The sequence below is a fragment of the Aplidium turbinatum genome, chromosome 11, assembly GCF_918807975.1.
Source record: "Aplidium turbinatum chromosome 11, kaAplTurb1.1, whole genome shotgun sequence".
NCBI lineage: Eukaryota > Metazoa > Chordata > Ascidiacea > Aplousobranchia > Polyclinidae > Aplidium > Aplidium turbinatum.
The window spans coordinates 5,262,231-5,280,006 of NC_137482.1; the positions used below are offsets into that span (position 1 = coordinate 5,262,231).

At 36.6% G+C, this 17,776-nt stretch overlaps 2 protein-coding genes across 6 annotated transcripts in view; both read left to right on the forward strand.

Annotated features, from left to right (window-relative positions):
* The window catches only part of LOC145779833 (protein lev-9-like), a 32,006-nt gene extending 27,484 nt beyond the window's left edge, over positions 1 to 4,522 (forward strand). The window contains exons 2-4 of one of the 3 annotated variants that reach the window (XM_082591485.1): positions 1,986 to 2,207; positions 2,832 to 2,994; positions 3,256 to 4,522. In XM_082591485.1, the coding sequence (XP_082447611.1) occupies positions 1,986 to 2,207; positions 2,832 to 2,994; positions 3,256 to 4,263 (1,393 nt within the window). In that variant the 3' untranslated portion in view covers positions 4,264 to 4,522. Of the gene's footprint in view, positions 1 to 578; positions 696 to 1,985; positions 2,208 to 2,831; positions 2,995 to 3,255 lie in introns of those variants that run through there. The other 2 variants (XM_082591486.1, XM_082591487.1) reach the window with 2 other exon arrangements.
* A 1,302-nt stretch (positions 4,523 to 5,824) lies between these two features.
* On the forward strand, positions 5,825 to 14,622 carry LOC145779808 (C4b-binding protein-like). 3 transcript variants are annotated; one of them, XM_082591453.1, is made up of 13 exons: positions 5,825 to 6,077; positions 6,865 to 7,047; positions 7,478 to 7,537; positions 7,888 to 8,085; positions 8,359 to 8,559; positions 9,605 to 9,796; positions 10,160 to 10,342; positions 11,141 to 11,326; positions 12,162 to 12,347; positions 12,780 to 12,938; positions 13,252 to 13,419; positions 13,745 to 13,861; positions 14,185 to 14,622. In XM_082591453.1, exons 1-13 carry the CDS (start codon positions 5,996 to 5,998, stop codon positions 14,286 to 14,288), a joined length of 2,019 nt encoding a protein of 672 aa, XP_082447579.1. In that variant the 5' UTR covers positions 5,825 to 5,995; the 3' UTR covers positions 14,289 to 14,622. The 3 variants fall into 3 exon arrangements, with proteins under 3 accessions (XP_082447579.1, XP_082447580.1, XP_082447581.1); XM_082591454.1 differs by having other exon boundaries at positions 8,374 to 8,559; positions 14,185 to 14,621; XM_082591455.1 differs by lacking the exon at positions 7,478 to 7,537 and having other exon boundaries at positions 14,185 to 14,620.
* The last annotated feature ends 3,154 nt before the right edge of the window (positions 14,623 to 17,776 follow it).

Genomic DNA, 17,776 nt, shown 5'->3' on the forward strand with positions numbered 1-17,776 from the left:
GACCAATCATGAGTAAAAAAAACTTTAAGTTTATGGTATCAAAAGATTAATTAACCTAGCAGTATGTGTCTCTTTATCTTCCATAAAGGTTTTTACTGTGTTTCTATTTTACGATGAAAGTGGCTGTTAGGTTATTTTAATGGTGTTGACTTTATGCATCTGAATTTTATTCAAGCCCACTTAAATACCATTGTGAATTAGAAAGCTTGCTTTACTTTTGCTAAAAGTTATCACGTTTTGCTGTTTGCATTAAAACTAGTGCAATACCGGTAGTAGCTTTCTTGTTTTTGATCATCGATTTTGAAAAAAAGAAATGACAGATAGTTATAACTTATTTACTATTAGTTTTTGTTAGATTTTTTAGATGTAGATTTGTTAAATCGTTTCTTCTTTTATATTGCCTGTACAAAGTTAAAAAGTTAAAAATACTGTACATTTGCTTCGACAAAAGCAACAAAATTCATTCTAGCTATTACTGTATATTAAAAAATGCTGCAGGTTCAGCTAGTTAATGGCAATTTTAAAATCATAAATTTTTATTTTCTCAATAACACATTAAGATGTTTTCATAATTACAGGAACCTGCTACTATATGGAGCTACACTGCGTCTTGAATAATGTCCTGCTCTTGCATCGTTGAATTGAATAGCTTTGTTTGAATAGGATTCGACAAAAACATCTCTTCCCAAGACAGCTACTAGTTAATTATTATTTAATCTTCTTGTAATAAAACAAGCTAATTATAATCGCTTTTTTTTCTCGTTTTACCACGAAAACTATCAAGCAAAAGATTTAAGAAAAAAGATTAGAATACTGAAGGCTACTACTCTTTCTTCATCCATGATACAGTTTCATCGTTAATTTTGCTAGCCATGTTAATTACGACACATAAGGCCAAATTGCACAGGTATAAAAAGTTGTTGACCGAACATAGTTAAATTGACAAAAGCAGATGTTTCTATTGACATCAACACCCAGTAATGACGCACGGGCATGTCAAATCTATCAGTGGTCGTAACTTAGAAATTGACTGATTGAAGCTTAATTCATCCCCGAATAAAACGAAAAGCCAAAATACTTGATTTTTTTTAATTTTTGTGTTTCCATGATTAAAAATTATATATGTCTTTGAAATAATGTTTTAGCCTGTTAGTATTTGGGTTATTTTTTTGCCTGGTGTTTGAAACGGTGCTTTTTTTTATTGAAACCAAAACAAATTGATTTATTTTCACTGGAGCCACTTTGTCATAATCTCAAACCCGCTGCAAAATGAGCTTGAATAATTGTTTTTGCTTTTAACAATAAAAAAAAACTTTTTTTTTTACATGAGCAAAAGGTTATTACGAAATTTTTATTGCAGCCTTGCAAAAAGTACGATTTGAAGAAGTACTTTTCTTTAAATTAATTGCAAGAATAAATAAAGCATCCTTACTTCTCCATGGAAAGCTAATTCCTAGTTCTTTAGTGAACTGTGTTGGTGCATGCCAACATAGCCTGTTCAATATGATTATGTGCTGGTACAATATATCTGCAATACAAGTTATGTCACGACTATGCTCATAACGTTATTTGTGTCTGAATTATCGTTGCTTTAACGTTACAAAACAATCTAAAGCATGTGATGTTTGCTGGCTTGCCTTTTAATCAAAGAGTTTAAACACGGAAATGAATCACTTCAGCTAAGAGACCATCAAAATCCACCAACGACTTTCAGCAGCAGATTCATAATGAGAATAGTGGTAAAAAGTTTTTCTATAATTTGTTGTACAAAAAGAGCCTGCTCGACAAACAGATGAGAACAACAGGCAGGAAAATACGGTTGGACTAAATATGCTCCTGAGTTCCCATCACCTACCAGTAAAACTTCTCTGTAGATGCGGTGCTTTGAGCGTATGCTTGATTTTATGTAGGGTGTTGCTTTTGGAAAGTGAAAGAAAGTCTGTCGCCAATGGATTATTAATGAAATCAAACGCTTTTCTGTCAAGGTTGATAAACAGAGATCGAGAAACATCAAACTACGGTTCAGCAGTGCAGAATTCCGAAGACGACAAATGTGAATTATGGAAGAACAAAGAAAAATGGAAAACTGTAAATCCACAAATCGTTTTGGACCCAAACAAATATTTATACCCTGGATTAATTTGGGGACCTAACAATCAAATTGTTGGTCTTTGGCAATCCATATACCTTGCAATCCGACTCAACAGGTAATTTTTACAAATTGAGTAAAACATATGAGCAATATGAACCAAATGTTTATTATTGTTTAGTATGTGAGTGGTTCGTTTATCATGTTTCAAGCTGTTTTTATACGGATAGATTAATTCATTTTTATATCACTAAAATGGCTGTTAGGCATGAAGTAATGTTGAATAACACACTTTTGTTTTTTCTCATTATTGATTTTTGTGATATTATTGTCCTAGGTGGTTTTCTAATGACCATGCTACAGATAGCCATAGCCTATGCAATACATGATGTTCCATAGAATGTAGCAGTTACAAGAAAAAAATGCTCAATGCATCACAGCAGAACCAATGACAACAGCAAAAAAATCATTGTAAAACGTATTTGCTGCGTTTCAAAAATTGAGTTAGAACTTTTTTTTAAAAAGTTGACCACCCTAACATAGTTAGCTATAATCACTTCGCCCAATAAATATCACTGACGTCTTTACTTTGTAATCCTAAAGAAATAAGTTACGCAATGCCACATTGATTTCAACAGAGTCTATCGCGTTTTGGGACATATGAGATCATTATTTCATATAGTTGTGAAATGCAGTGCAAGTGACATAACACGTTTTTTGGACAGTGTGTTTCTATCTACAGAACTTTGGTCATTCCGCAATTCCACAGTCATTTCACAAACGGCTTCCATCTCATGCCAGCCTTTCAGTTCATTGATGTCGATTTGCTGTGCAGTTTTGTTTCTTGCGTTTCCTTGGAACAAATGAGAATGAACTGCAAAAATTCTTTTGATGTTGTGCTTCAAGTAAGAAGACAGAGAGTTTCTTGTTTTTTGACGCATAGACGTTTTTTTAATGTACCGTTTTGTCAAAGAAACGGGTTTCATATTATCATATCACTCTGCTGTACTCTACATATGTTATTAAATTCGAAATGTCTTTGAATGGAATGATGTCCGATAAAAACGATTTAAAAAATCTTTTGCAAAACAACGTCATAAGTTACGTAACTAGATTTAAAGTCGTTCGATCCATTTTTCAATAAACTTTTTTATTTTTTATTTTAGGGAAAGTTAGAGAAACTGAAATCCATCAAAATGTTTGAACGAGATACAAAAATGAACATTCTACAGGTTGACGACCCCTTGAAGGATATAAAAGGGGCAACCGCGTTGCGTTTTGACCCCAGTGTTGACGTTTCCACTAATATACCATCTCTTCCAAGCAATGACGTCACGATGACGTATCACCAGCCATGGATTTCGTCAAACCCTTCAATACTAAGAGAAGCTTTTGGAACCTCAGCAAAATGTGCTATATTTTCATCCCCATTCTATACAATTGCATTGGACAGTAGCAAGGCATACCCACTGAAACCATCTTCTTTAAAAAGAATTGCAAATGTTGAAGACAATGAGCTTATAGCAGGGGTCATAGACGCTGTGCAACGACCATTTTGTGTGCGGAAGGCAGCAGAAGAGTACATACAAAAAATCTTCAATGATAAATTGTTTGTTGGTCTTCACTGGAGATTTAACAAGCATATTGATTTTGGTCAAAAATGTTCAAAAAAGCAACTGAAAGCAGCAAAGCAAGATTCTCGAGCTATTTGTGATTCATTTTTGGATGTCACCCCAAAAGACATTGCGTTTGCTATTAACAAGCAACTTTCTATGGAATTGCCAAACTGCTCAAACTTTGGCAATATCGGAATCTATATTGCCACACCTCCTTCCATGAGACGTTTTAGAGAAAAGGTTTATTCCAGATTGTTTAGCTTTAATGCTAACATACAAAAACCTGATATTGATCTAAAAAAGTTTCTTTCAAAAAATTTTAAGTCATGTTGGATTAAACATCAGTGGACCAACTTAAATGAAATTCTATCTTTAACCGAAATGGAAATAATGAGGCAAAGTTTGTATTTTTTCTATTCCTACCATTCCACGTGGTCGAGTAATATTCTTCCGCAAAGATACAGTCGAAGACCAATCAATACCTTAGGTGTACGGAAAAAAGATTTCTCTATATTGAAACTGGTCGCCATAGAAACAAGAAGACGAAAAATTGCATGAGGTCATCTACTTGCACTGGGGCTGATGAAACTGATTTTGTATTTAAATTTTGTGGAACATTTATTGAAATCAAATCAGAATTATGTCTTATTTTCTGGTGCAGGAAAGTTTTTTAGTTTTATGAGCTTTTAATTGCCTCTTGTGTGTTTTAAATGCAGCTGAACGGTACACCAAATGTTGCAATCAGCATCGTCGTTATCTAAATATGTCCAAGTGGCCGTGGTCCAACCATGCTCGAGTTATGTTTAAATAAGAATAAATATAACTAATACTGTTGATAAGCAATGTTGTTATTATTATCGCGATTTGTTTTCACTGAACTACAGCGAGAGGTTACCAGTACAAGGTACTTGCAACGTCACACATGGACGACAACTAAGCTATTAGCTTATGTTTGTAATTCATAATAGTTAAAAACAGAATTGAGACGTTTTTGCCAAGCTCAGTAATTCTGAAATTTTTCACAGATTTTTCTATGGCGAATTTTCAAATTTTCTGTTTAGTTATTTTTCCTTCCTCATACAATCAAAGGGCATAGTATCAAAACTATTAACCAGCCTTACTTTACAGTATTATATTCGTTGCATACAGGCAATTAAAACCGCAAAAAGTGTGAATAGATTCCAGCATGTAAGATTTGATTACAATAGGTATGAAAGTATTATTAACCAGTTGCTCTATAGCGGGATTTAAGCGTATCCCCAATCAAGACCAAGTGTTTCTTTTGTGGACCTCTGATGCACAAGGAGTCCCCTGACCCTGCTTCGGGAACCACTAGATACTGAAATGGCTAAAAATCAAAAAAAAATTGTTAAAAGGACATCATGACCCCATAGAGATGGTGTAATGTAGCTATTGCTTTACTGAAAAATGCTTTGTTTAAATTCACGATCAGCCTTATGTCGATTATCTGATGTTCATAAACATTAAGACGGTTTTTAGTTAAAGTGTATTAAAAAAAACAATAAGATGTCACATAAAGTTACACTTTCCATTGTTTAATATCAAAACACGGACTCTCATACATTACGTTAGCTTAAAAAACAACATTTATCGAACAACGCAAGGGAGGCAAAAGCCTGAAACATATATGAGCTTTAAAAGAAGAAATAATAATTTATGATCGAATTAGTTTCATATTTATTTACGCAGATATCGATTTCGATTTAAATCATCGTCAATCATACATGTTTATCAGGTTGTTGCAAATTTATTTTCATTTTGGTCGATTTTGAGTCAACCTGTTTCAATGTCGACTTAGCTAAAAAATAATCGTTTACCTTCAAATTGTTATCATGCAGTTAAATAAATTTAAATAATCTAGCTCAATTTATACATTGTATATAATATTAACATGAAAAATTATTTTTTCATTTTTATACATTATACAACTGTGTAGTAACGTGATTGTTTCCGTTATTTTTAAAGGTTCGGCTGTTGTTAAAAAATGTTATTTCGTCTTATTCTTGATAGTTTCAATAATTTATTATGTTGTCACAATTATGCACAATTGTGAAGTTTGTAAAACTTACAGCAACTGAATATAAGTTTTAAATGCCAAACAAAAAATAGAGAACGTACAATCGAATAAAAGTTAAGTAAGTGTTTGTGTGCCTAGACATTAAGGCGTTCAACTGCGAGCCTTGATGTCTATGTATTTGAACCAAGTAGAAGAGACTTAGGGAAAAAATAACCTTTTTGTTAAAGAAAAAACTGAAAAAAGTCTAAAAGCATGATTAAAAGATTCCATAAATGTATCAAGGCATTCCTGTTACTGTTTTGCTTATGTCTGCTTACTTCATCAGTGGAGACAGGTAAGACCGGTACAAATTAGACATAATGAACTCAAGACGAAAGGCTAAAGTCTTTCTAGTTTAAACAGCACTGTTCCTACAATACTTTTAAAAACCATAAGGAAAATAAATTGTAAATAAAGCAACAAATTATGCTTATGATTCTATTTGAAAAAGAATACTGACAATTGCGCTTTTACCGTGGTGAAAGCGCTAAAATCTGAAAAATTTAAAATTAACTCTATTGGTTACTAAACCCGACTATTTTTATTGAGTAGTAAAGTAACAAAAGATCGCATTTAGGTACTACTGATTTTGCAAGGGTACACAAAATTGAATTAATAATTGGTTTGTTATGTAGTTACTTTGACAGTTCAATTATAAGTAGGCCTATGCTAAAACGCAAATCAGCTTTTCTTCTTTGCTCTAACTCCTAATTCACACCAGCAGTCTCAAAACTTGTCATTTGAAAAGGTCGAACAGTGAAGCTGATTTGGAGGGCGCAAACGTAAAGCTACAGTGAATAATAGTTATGGAAATGTGAATACATACCATAGTTTTGATCCACAAAACAAGCAAAATTTGAAAACGGTTTCCACATTTCCCAAAGGAGGTGGCAGTTTTTTTCCACCTGTGCCTTGTAGCTAGACCACTCCACCAAACTACCCAGCTATATCACACATAATCAGAGACAAAGTGCATTTAATTATACCAGTTTTAAAAAAGTATTGCCAAATTAGAATGTAAAACAAAGACCCCAAGATATTTTCGATTTGTAAAATGTTTTGCTGTGAAACATTAATTACAGTCTGCCCGTACCCACGGAATGTAGCCAATGCTGTTTTTCACCCTTACAAAAGCCAGTACCAAACTAACGAAACGGCGAAGTACACTTGCAACGCTGGAATGGGAACCACTGACAACACGACAACTATTTGCTTAGCAAATACTGGATGGAGTCTCAATTGGAATCTTCCTTCCTGCTTCCCGAGTAAGTAAGCTACACCTTCAGTGTTTTACAGCACGTTTGGCTTGCTTGTGCCGACAAATGGGGTATATGATCAATAAATTGAAATTAGTTTTTTCTGAGTTTGTAACCGCTCAATTGCATCCGACTATTAATGAATCCTTAGTCATTGTAAAGTTCTCTCTAAGGTACTACCACTGATCAAAATCTGAGCGTGAAAAAATTAAATATGAGATATTGCTTCGCCAGCATAAAGAACGCTACAAGTTAGGCCATAGGTTTATGGTATATGGCAAACTAGCTTACGTAGGAACCAAAAACAAACAAAAACTCATAGTCTTTCTCAAGTATAATTTTGTAGTTGTGAATTCATACTAATGCTCTCTAAGACGATACTGTATCTTGCATTGAATAATAAAATACAGCTTGCCACAACAATATGTTTTATTTATAGCGACTACGTTTTGCTGGAAAAAAATTACAACAGATGCTGAAAAAGTTGCAAAACAAAAAAGTATTGACAAGAGTTTTTTTTTGGGTTCTATGGTTTAGTCTCAAGCAAGTATTTTCCGTGGCAATCATTTTATCTGGTCATCTGGTACAAATCTGACCAAATCCGTACCCGATCTGGGAAAGATCGGGACCAGATAAAGTGATTGTCTGGGTTATTTGAAGCTCAAAATTTTCTGGAAAGCTGAAGTTGCTGATTAAAATCGACGAAGGCAAGCTATGGTACATAGGCTAAGCCTAGATTTCTAATCGGAGTCAGATTGTCACAATGAGCCAAAACCTGGCACGAAAAGACCGTCCTACAACATTGGTAGCACATTTTTTTCATATCATGTTGTTACTTTGCATGCAAAGTCTGTGGTCCACCAGACACAGTGCCGAATGCCATCATTGCAATGATTAGAGGTGGACCGCCTCATTTCATAGGAGACAAAGTGACTTATAGTTGTCCTGCTCCGTTCAACATCAGCATACTTGATCCAGTAGAAAGTGTTTGCCAACCAGATCAAACTTGGAATCGTTCCACAGTTTATGGGAATCTTCCCAAATGCCGTAAGTTTTGTTCATCATCATTTCAACTCATGATCGATTTTTTTAACACATCTTAATTCAGTTGGGCTGTGTGACCATCAAGGCTCAGTGTTAGGGTTCAGTTAAGTTTTCGAGAAAATAGAACAGAAATAGCTGTTTGGTTAGACTTAGAGGAACACGTAGGCTATACCATTTGCTTGTTTTTAATCAGTTCTGTGAAAGATTTGCTTTAAAGCAGATCAAGGTTTTTTGAAATTTCGTTTTTTGCATTAAGCTTATTCCTCAAACTGACAGACTCAAAGATTTCAGATTGCCAGTCGTATCCAACCTTCCTAAATGGTTTTGCTGTGCCGGCATTCGCCCAAGCCACAGAAGAAATAACATACAAGTGCACCCCTGGTTACAAAGCGGTTGGAACCATTTCCACAAACCGCTGTGAGCCCTCAGGCCTGTGGAAGCACCCGACTGTCACTTCCCTTGTCTCCTGTGCTACGAGTATGTGAATGTTTGATACGTAGGCTTACGTAGTATTACGTAATTGATAGAACAAAAGCAGCGTTGACAAGGAGGTTCAGAGGGTACTTTTGGTTGGACCCTGGATGATTTTAGAAGCCTGAGATATTTTAAGGAGGGCAGGGAATAAAAGAAAACATAATGCATTATTTAGGTCCAGTTGCGCTAAACACTCATGTACTTAAAAGTGTCTTGTTTGAGGAGTCGGGGCAGGATTTGGCACCGGGTTCAAGTTATTCACTCAGCAATTTTTGAAACAAGTAAATGACTTTCTGTGATGGGCTAAGATTTTAAAAAATACTGTAATTTCTTACTACGGTACAAAGTTTTGAAAGCTGTTTGCATAAGTCTTCTTTTAATGATAGTGTAGTGTTCTTTTAATGATAGAATAAATATTTGCACTTTCTTGGTATTGTTCCCAATATACACTAATTAAATTTCGTCGCCACCAATAAACTTGCGCTAATTTATAATTTTTGTTTGCTTTATTTTTGATTTATTTATTAAGTAACTGCAGACAGTGGCACACCGTTTCGGCCTTACAGCCTCATCAATGCAGTAGGTACACTGGGTATGACCACAGAGCTATAAACTCCGATTTTCCTACTTGTGGCTCCTAAAGAGGCCACAAAATTGGTATTTTCGCCAACCTTGCCAAAGTTCTCAAATTGCAAGTAGTGAGCTAGGCGCAATGCAACAGCAAGGTGTCTCCAGCATAGTGCTGAATGGGCGTAAACCAATAGCGTCTGTAACTAGTTTATAATTAATGAATTGACTGATTCAGATTAAAATTTCCAGCGTAAGGAGATTTTCCAAAGATATGTTTAGTAAGGACTACATTGAAGCATTGTATCCCACTCAAAACACGTGATTATGTTTTTTCCATCCGCTGAACTTTCTTAGAAGACTTTCTTAGAAATGGAATCGGTGATTAGCTTTCTTGCAATGCAGTGGCTTTTCTTAGCCGCGAATCTAAAGTTCCCCCATTGGTTCCAAGACTAATTTCTACATAATATTTCATTTTTAGCTTGTAGCGACACCCCAGCTGTATTTGTTGGTGCAACAGCTAAATCAAATACAACTCCTCCCTTTGTGGCTGGGGATGTCTATGTGTATATATGCAATGATCCAGTCTTCACAATCAATCCAGATGTCACTACCTGCATGGCCAATAACAAATGGAGTTTGGATATATACCCATTACAATGTCGCCAAACTAGTAGGAAGATAATAAATACAGTGGAATAAATTTATCATTTTGTTTTTCATTGTATCAGAGTGACAAAGTTAATTAAAAAAGTGAGCTACATTATGACAGTAGCCCACATTTGTAAAATGGTGTTCAACAAACACATATTACCATAACTATTAGTTTTTATAAGACTAATGTCTATAACTAAACTCTTCATCGGCTTTCCAATCCATATTGATGAGCTTCCTCCTTCAAATGCGACTAGTGATTTGCTATAATGTTGTTGAAATTAACTCTAATTATCTCTTTTACGTCTGAGCTCTGAAAAAAAAGATTTGCAAAACTGCAAAAACTTGCAAATATTAAAATTATTAAACAATTAAATAATAGGATGCTTTCCGCCATCTTCACCGAGGAATGGAGGATATTTTCCTGTAAAAGCAGCTTATGATCCTGGAGATGAGGTGAAGTATTTCTGTAATAAAGGCCATCAGACTACAGACCTCCTCGTCAGTATTTGTGATCGCTCTCGCACTTGGACATTGGGCGGGTTCCCTCCAAGGTGCTTATCAGGTAAATCAACTTCTTCATTCTAGGTTCTCAAATTCACAAGTACATTACATTGTAAGAACATTTAGTTTTCATGGGCCACGAGTATAGCCTATAATGGTTACTTATGAATGTTTTGATATTTCATTTGCCAATTTCACTGGCAAAAGCACCGGTCGAGAACTCTGTCGCGTGAATTAATGGCACGTTACTGATGAGCCCAACCTCATGGACGAAACACGTGTCTCTCGCGTCAATTCTTGCTACATTCGATTTCACCACTTGAGTAATTCTAGTTGTTTGATTCGATAAATCATTCAAAAGCCCATTGCAAGTTACTCAGAGTTTTGAGGCAAATTTAGGCTCGGTCTCAAGACATCAGCAAAAGTTGATGCAAACGCACTGTAGAAAACAAGTAGGCCTATGCGGTGCTTTCATCAATTTCCCAGGTGCCTTGGAAAGCGGTCCTTAAAATCATGCCAGTCCGAAAGTACCTTTGGACCTCCTGTTTATGCTATTTAGTTGGCGATTGTAACAAAGACACGAATCTTAATTTTACTGTTTGGATTAAGTATAGAAAACTTTAGCGTATTTTCTCACCGTACATATTCTGTTTAAACGCTGCTGGATATGGGAAACACCAAGAAACACCAATCAAGCTATTTTTGCAGTGCTAATCTTTATCATTATGCCATTAACAATTACAAGTTCAAAAAACGTCAATTAAAGTTGATTTATGTCTAGTGACTGGTCTCATAAAACCGTTTCATGGAATAAGCGATCAATTTAACAAGCTGATGCTTATATCTCTTTTTGCTAAAGTTTGCGATGCTCCTCCGATAGTTCCAAACACAAGAGTCACTGGTGACGTTCCTCCTTATTTCGTGGACGAAATTATTACGTACGAGTGCGTTGCCGGACTCAGGAACAGCAAATATGTCACAGCCACCAGCAAATGCCAAAGCAACCACCAATGGAGCTTTAACGCGATACAAGAAAGCTTTTGCAGTGAGTAGCTAATGCCAGTTTTAAAACTGTCTTTGTCCTATCCGCTTAAACGTTTCTTGGAAGAATGCAGCGGTTAGGCTGGGCTTCAATTAAAACATAATGGACGCTTTGATGGTTATAGCGACTCTTGCTTGTTCAATTTTGCATTTACGATAGGACAACACTATTCTCCATTGTTCTAAGCAATGATGATTGCAATCTGTAGCTTTTCTTAAGTCTTCAGTCTGACCTGGTCGAGATTCAAACCAAAGTCTATCAGTCCGCCTTGATAGCTCAGTTGGTTAAGCGCCTGACTTTACGAACGAAAAACTGCAAGATCTAGCTGTGCTGGTTCGACCTTCGGAATGTGCGCTTGAGCAACGCATTGGACTGCTCTCTATTTAGCGGCACCTAGTGGATTGAATAATTTACAGACAACAGCACTAACAATCGGAAACTTCACTCTATGAAACTCTGTGACCGGCTTGCGTGCTGCGTAAGTGGTCCAAATCCAAAGCCTCTACAAATATGCAAAACTGCTAAGATTAAGCTTTCAAGGAAGTTTTCTCACTCTGAGGATAAAGATTTCCGCAATCAATCAAATAGTGACGCTACCAGCTGATTAAAAACGCACTAAAGTGAAAAGCAATAGAAATGGCGTCAACTGACCTGTGCTAACTAACTTACCGGACGATTGTGTATAACCATAGTAGCACAGAAGTTTAGATTCAAGCCTAGATGAAGAATTTAAATATAAAAAACATTTGTGCTAAAAGTTTGAGTGGAACCTCTGGTGAATCTTTTAGCAATACTTTTAAATTAAAATTTTCAATTTTGATTGATATCTACGTCACAGATTGTCCACCAGCACCAACATTGGGCAATGGAACAATTTCACCTGAAGTTTTGCGCGCGCCCGGTGAATCTATTACGTATGCCTGTTTACCTGGGTTTAGCCTCGTCGGAAGTTCAGTTAATCGATGTTTAGTCGAAGGGGGGTGGGAATTCCCCAATGGCCCCCCTGGAACGCGTTGTGTTGAAGGTAAGATACAGAACCTATCCTTAATCGTAAACATATTTATTTCTACTAGAAAACTAAAAAATATTCTTACCAAATCATTCAAAGGTTAGTTTTGAAAAAGAAATTTTATATTAGGTAAATAACAATAAAGACACTGTGGTGTTTTTCGGCTAATTGGCATCTGCGAGACAAAATACCAAATACAGTACAATTCACATACTGCTTTTGAAGAACTAGTAAGACTTCTCTTTTTCCAAATCTCTCGTGTACTTTATATTTTTCGTAATGAATACCATCATTATTGTCCATTTGAGCGTACCAGGACACCATTGACATACCTTAGTCTTTTCAAACGTCTCTTTTCCTTTCCAAATTTGGTAGTTCACATTTTTATGGCAAGCGTTCTGTTGTTGTTATCGCACTAACTAAACCAATGAGACATTATCGATCTAGACAAACCTCTGTGGTGCCTGAGTTGCGACTGGACAAGCATATCGTCCTGGTATAGTCCTTGCTATGAAGTAACACATCACAGCCCTACTCCGGAAAAAGAATGCAACTACCCTCCTTCAGCAAACGCTTATTGCCTGACTAGATTTGTGATAGTGGATGGTAAGAGCTGTTTTTTTATCTATCTAATGAGAAAAACGCAACTTTAGCAAAAATCGAGTGCTCTCAATGAAATGCATTCAATTGGTGTATGCCAAACACTTTGTATGTAAACAAAAATACTATGTTAAGTAAACAACAAGCCTTGTTTGAAAACATTGGTCGCATTACCATGTGGTAGATTTTACCACTTTGCACATCCCTTTAGAAACACTATCTTGTAAGCATATGAAAATGCACTAAATATTGTTCAGTGACATTTTTTAGATGCAATAACTTTCAGCTCAAAAGTTCTCTGTTGATGATTTTTTTTCAGATCTTCTTTATTCGATAGAGCGTGGGTGTCAAGCTGGACTCGTTCTGGAAAAGTCACCTTCGGATCCAACTTGCGTCACAACGTCACTCAACGAAGTTAGTGGAGTCAGGACGTCATCTTGTTATTTTGCCTGCAACCACTTTCACGGTTGCAACGACGTCACAGCTGGTGAGAGCCAGTTTTTGACTTGTTCCCAGATAGCAAAATCAGTCATTTTTACATTAATTCAACGTCTGCAGACGCATAAACTTGAAAACTTATCAACTATAAACTTGACGTATGAACTTGAAAGTTAGGCTGAAACTACATTGATCGACTTTTACCATTTGATAGAAGATGAAAGAATGATCAGCACACATACAAATATATGAGTTGAATATCAGGTCTATGCCACAATCGTTATATACTGAGCTATAGCCTACTACTACATTTATTTTTATTATTTTGAGTTTTTTTCTTGAAAAGAAAATAAACCGTTTGAGTTTCGTTTCAGCTACACTGACAATGTGCCCCGTGAATTGCGGCATATATGGAAGATGCGATTATCTTTCGGGAAAGTGTATCTGTGTGAGAGGCTTTGCTGGACGGTCATGCAGCACGAAGATTGAACGTAAGAGACGAGACTTATTTCGTTTGCTTGATAACAATGAATGGTGCTTTATGTTCATATTTGTTGGCAGCCGATTGCGCTGTACAGTAGCAAGAATTAAAAAAGATAGACGTTTTGCCCATGAAACTAGGCTCATCATTACCTCGCCACCAATTCCTTGTGCTGACTGTCAGGTAGATCGCTTCTTTTTACATAATGAATGGTATGTAACTGGTTTTAAAGTTTTCAGGTAAAGTTAGAAAGTTTTTCTTAAGTTTCTTTATTTAAAAAGCAAGTTTTAACCTCATTCTTCCAGCTTTTATGAGAAACTGTTGTTTGTTTAGTATTTTCTGCCAATGGAGCCGCAGTGCACAAACTCTCGACTCGGAAAGCATTCCTGGTAGCATTTGTTTCTTTCACAATCTGGATCGGAAATGAAAACATCTGATGAGAAATCAGGAAAAACTTTTGCTTTATTTCCATTCAGTTGCATCTGTACAGTGTTGTACACAACAGAGAATCTCAGTCAAGATTAGCTTTGTCATCGGAGACCAAAATGAGCACAGCTTGACTACAATTAAATTGCTGAAGCAATTGCAGAGAAGGACAATTTCGTTTCGTGATTGGAATCCATTTATATCATGCTGTGTTTGTGGAACGTTGCTTGCATTGAACTGAAATTGTGATGTCTCAAATATCATCGATTTATCGCACTCCAAGAGAACGCGGTATAGTTCATTATACCGGTCATACTGATCACGAAATTGCCAAGATGTCAGCATCTCTTACGCTTCAATTTAACAAGTCTGATGTTGGTTTTTCTACCCAGATACCCTTTTGTCTGATCTGTTAGCTTAGTGGTTACGCGCCCGACTCAAGATCAAGCGGCACTGGTTTGGCTCTCAGGGTGTGCGCTTGAGCAACTCATTTTAGGATTGCTCTTCATTCAGCGGCAACTAGTGGATGGAATAATTTCCCGCGAACAAGACTTCAACAATCGGAAAAACTTCACTCTGTCAATCTCGGTAACCGGACCTGCGTCAAAAGCCTCTACAAGTATGCGAAACTACCAGGAATAACCTATCAAGACTTTGTCAGTCCGAGGATAAAGATTCAAAACCAAAGTTTGCTATTCTTCCGACTGGTGTGCTCTTCAATCATGCAATCCTGGTTCGACTCTCGCCTTAGGCTGGTTGTTGAAATTACTCACTTTTATCTCGGGTGTAATAAATTTGATTGGGCATAGTTGCTGAAAAAAGAAACCCAAAGAAAGGAACAAGCCACCCTACTCTCGTAAGTGCCAAAGGCTTAGAGTAAGAACTAATTAAAAACTAAATGACATGCAGGCAGTATACCACAAAATTAATTATAAAACACCAAAAAAAAACAAGTTTATACGCAAAAATCTCTATCGCAAGTTTACACTGTACACTTTACAATAATTATAATCATTAAAGCAAATGCATATTCATGTCTGTTGAAACAGAACAAAGTTGTCTTGTTTTTCATTTAGTATCATTTTTAAATATAAGAATGATATTTGTAAGAAAGGTTTTTACAGTACAACCAAGCAATTCCAGAAAAAGTTTAAATAACGAACTTATAGTAAGACGTCCGCCCCTGACGCTCGAGACGTGAAAAGTGACTACAACAGGTATATATACTGTACAAAAACCAAGCTTACAAGAATACATAGAATAAAAAAGCAAACGTGATTGCAGTGTTTCACCAAAAAAGTAAAATTGTTTTGCTATAACATTTTGTGACAACAATGCCCTCAATTAATGACAAACTTTTATAGATCTGTATTGGCAAAAGTTCCATTCTGCGTGTTTACTCCATACTTTGGCTTCTAATAAAAAAAAAAACAAGGAGATACTCTTAAAGCACAGTGATATCATGGTTAGTTTATGGCAGCTCAGCACTTAATCTTTGTACATGTGAGTAAAATATCAATTTACATTTGTAACTTTGAAAAAACAAAACAGCTCTACTTTTTTTCTATTTTGTAAATGTGATGTTCAATCTTGTTACTCTTGGTTTGTGCCTAATGCTAATATAAGCTATAGTATGGTATGCCCTCAAAAAGTAAATAGCCTATAATCATGAATGCAAGATGCATCTATTCTTTTCGGTTATCTTGCACCCATCGACCAACGCAAAGAAACTAAAATGAAACGTCGCGATGATAGCAACCTATATTCATGGGAAATAAAATAACCAAATTCCTAGATGTAAAAAACGTTAGCAGTGCTTCTCAACCTTTTTCAGTTCGCGACCCACTTTTAATGAAAGTTTTATTGTGCGACCCACAATGAGAATGACATCTTTGTTATGGTATCTTTACTACTGGGGTACGCACTGAAATAATTAATCCGACACAACACATCTAATTGTTACACATTTAAGTTATTTTGGCAGCCGATTGTAGCATCGAATAGACAGCGATAGACACGTGTTTCGCCCATGAGGCTGGGCTCATCAGTATCGCACCGTATGTGTTAAACTGTTTTATTTGCATCAACAGCGCACGGGTACAAATAATTGACACGACGAGAGAGCACAAACAAACATAGCCAGGTCGAAGACTTTAAGAAACCGGCCTGCCACACCCCGCGGCGGCGGGGAGCGGCGTGATTTATGGGGTGACGATGCACCCGGAGGGTTAAGTCCACCAGCTTAGGTCGCGAGGGCCAGGCTGGGGAGTCGAGGTACCTGTGGAGGGAGAGTGTGGATCGAAAAACTATATGGACCGTCCGCAAATTTAGAATGGCGGAGCGGGCCAGGGAGACAGGCTCTTTCTGCATAGCCCAGAAAGAAGCCCTGCGACGAACCGGGCGACCCGTCGTGTGTGGACGCTGGAACCGGCAGTAATTGACCGCCGGGCAGCGCCCACGTCTCCTTCACGCGTCCTCGCGCAGGTACTTTGACTCTTATACCCGGTCTGCCAGTAGGCAGAGCGGATAAAATTGGGGTCTCCCATCGACCGCCGCTTTACCAGTCAGTTTAACTCTTATCTTTGTGGAAAGAAAGAGCCAACAAAACCAGCAGGTGCCAGGGGTAGGTCAATGTGAAGAAAGGCGTTCTTCCCAGCCATCAGCACAAGGCCGATCACTCACTAGCACAGCGAGCTGCAGTGACGCTTCGCTAACCAGAACGGTGTAGCTTCCACGCCAGCCATTGAGACCTCCAATTAAACGTTTAAGTTATTTTGGCAGACGGCAGACATTGTCAGTGCACGTTACATAAGAGGCGATGTGCTCTTTAATTGCCGTTTTAATTGTTAAATTTGTGTTTAGGTGTTCCCGGCCTTCGTCAACAAATGTCTGTTTGACATAGCCTACCAATGTATGTCTGGCTTGCGTCACGCAAACAATTAAACTTATAAACGACATAATAAGAAGAAACCGCAAAAAAGAGTAGGCTTCAGTTGAAAATATTGCTCCACTTTAGACGTTTTATATACAGGAGTACAGAATAAATGTCACATAAAAATTTATTTTTCATACGTTTATCTGGATTTTCTGCAAACTTTGTTGAATCTTTTCCTAAAAAGGGCACAATAATACAATGATTAAAATCTACTTCTTCAGGCGTGTTCTTTGGTTTATCAGTCATAAAGAAGTTAAAAGATTTATTGAAAAAGTAAGAAGCATATCCATATCCATTTAAATAAAATATATGTTTCTATTTGTTGATTTCTTTTTGAAACAACTGACCATCAGAACACATCAAATGGGCATGACATAACAGATACAAGACTCAACCAGACTTCCATTATCATAAAAAGAGGAAAACAGGGTTTGGAGACATTTTTAAAGTAAAACAATTTTTTCGATCAATATAGTCTACAGTTAGTAGCATACACAGAGGGGGAAGCATTGGACCATGCCTCCTCTTTTCCAGTTTTGTTTAAACGACTAAATTTACTAATGG

What these genes read in the sequence shown, in the direction of transcription:
- LOC145779808 (XM_082591453.1), top strand. Translation starts at nt 5,996, where the DNA reads ATGATTAAAAGATTCCATAAATGTATCAAGGCATTCCTGTTACTGTTT. An exon ending in TCTTCCTTCCTGCTTCCCGA is followed by an intron (nt 7,048 to 7,477) that starts GTAAGTAAGCTA and finishes TTTTATTTATAG; the next exon opens with CGACTACGTTTTGCTGGAAA. An exon ending in AAAAGTTGCAAAACAAAAAA is followed by an intron (nt 7,538 to 7,887) that starts GTATTGACAAGA and finishes TTGCATGCAAAG; the next exon opens with TCTGTGGTCCACCAGACACA.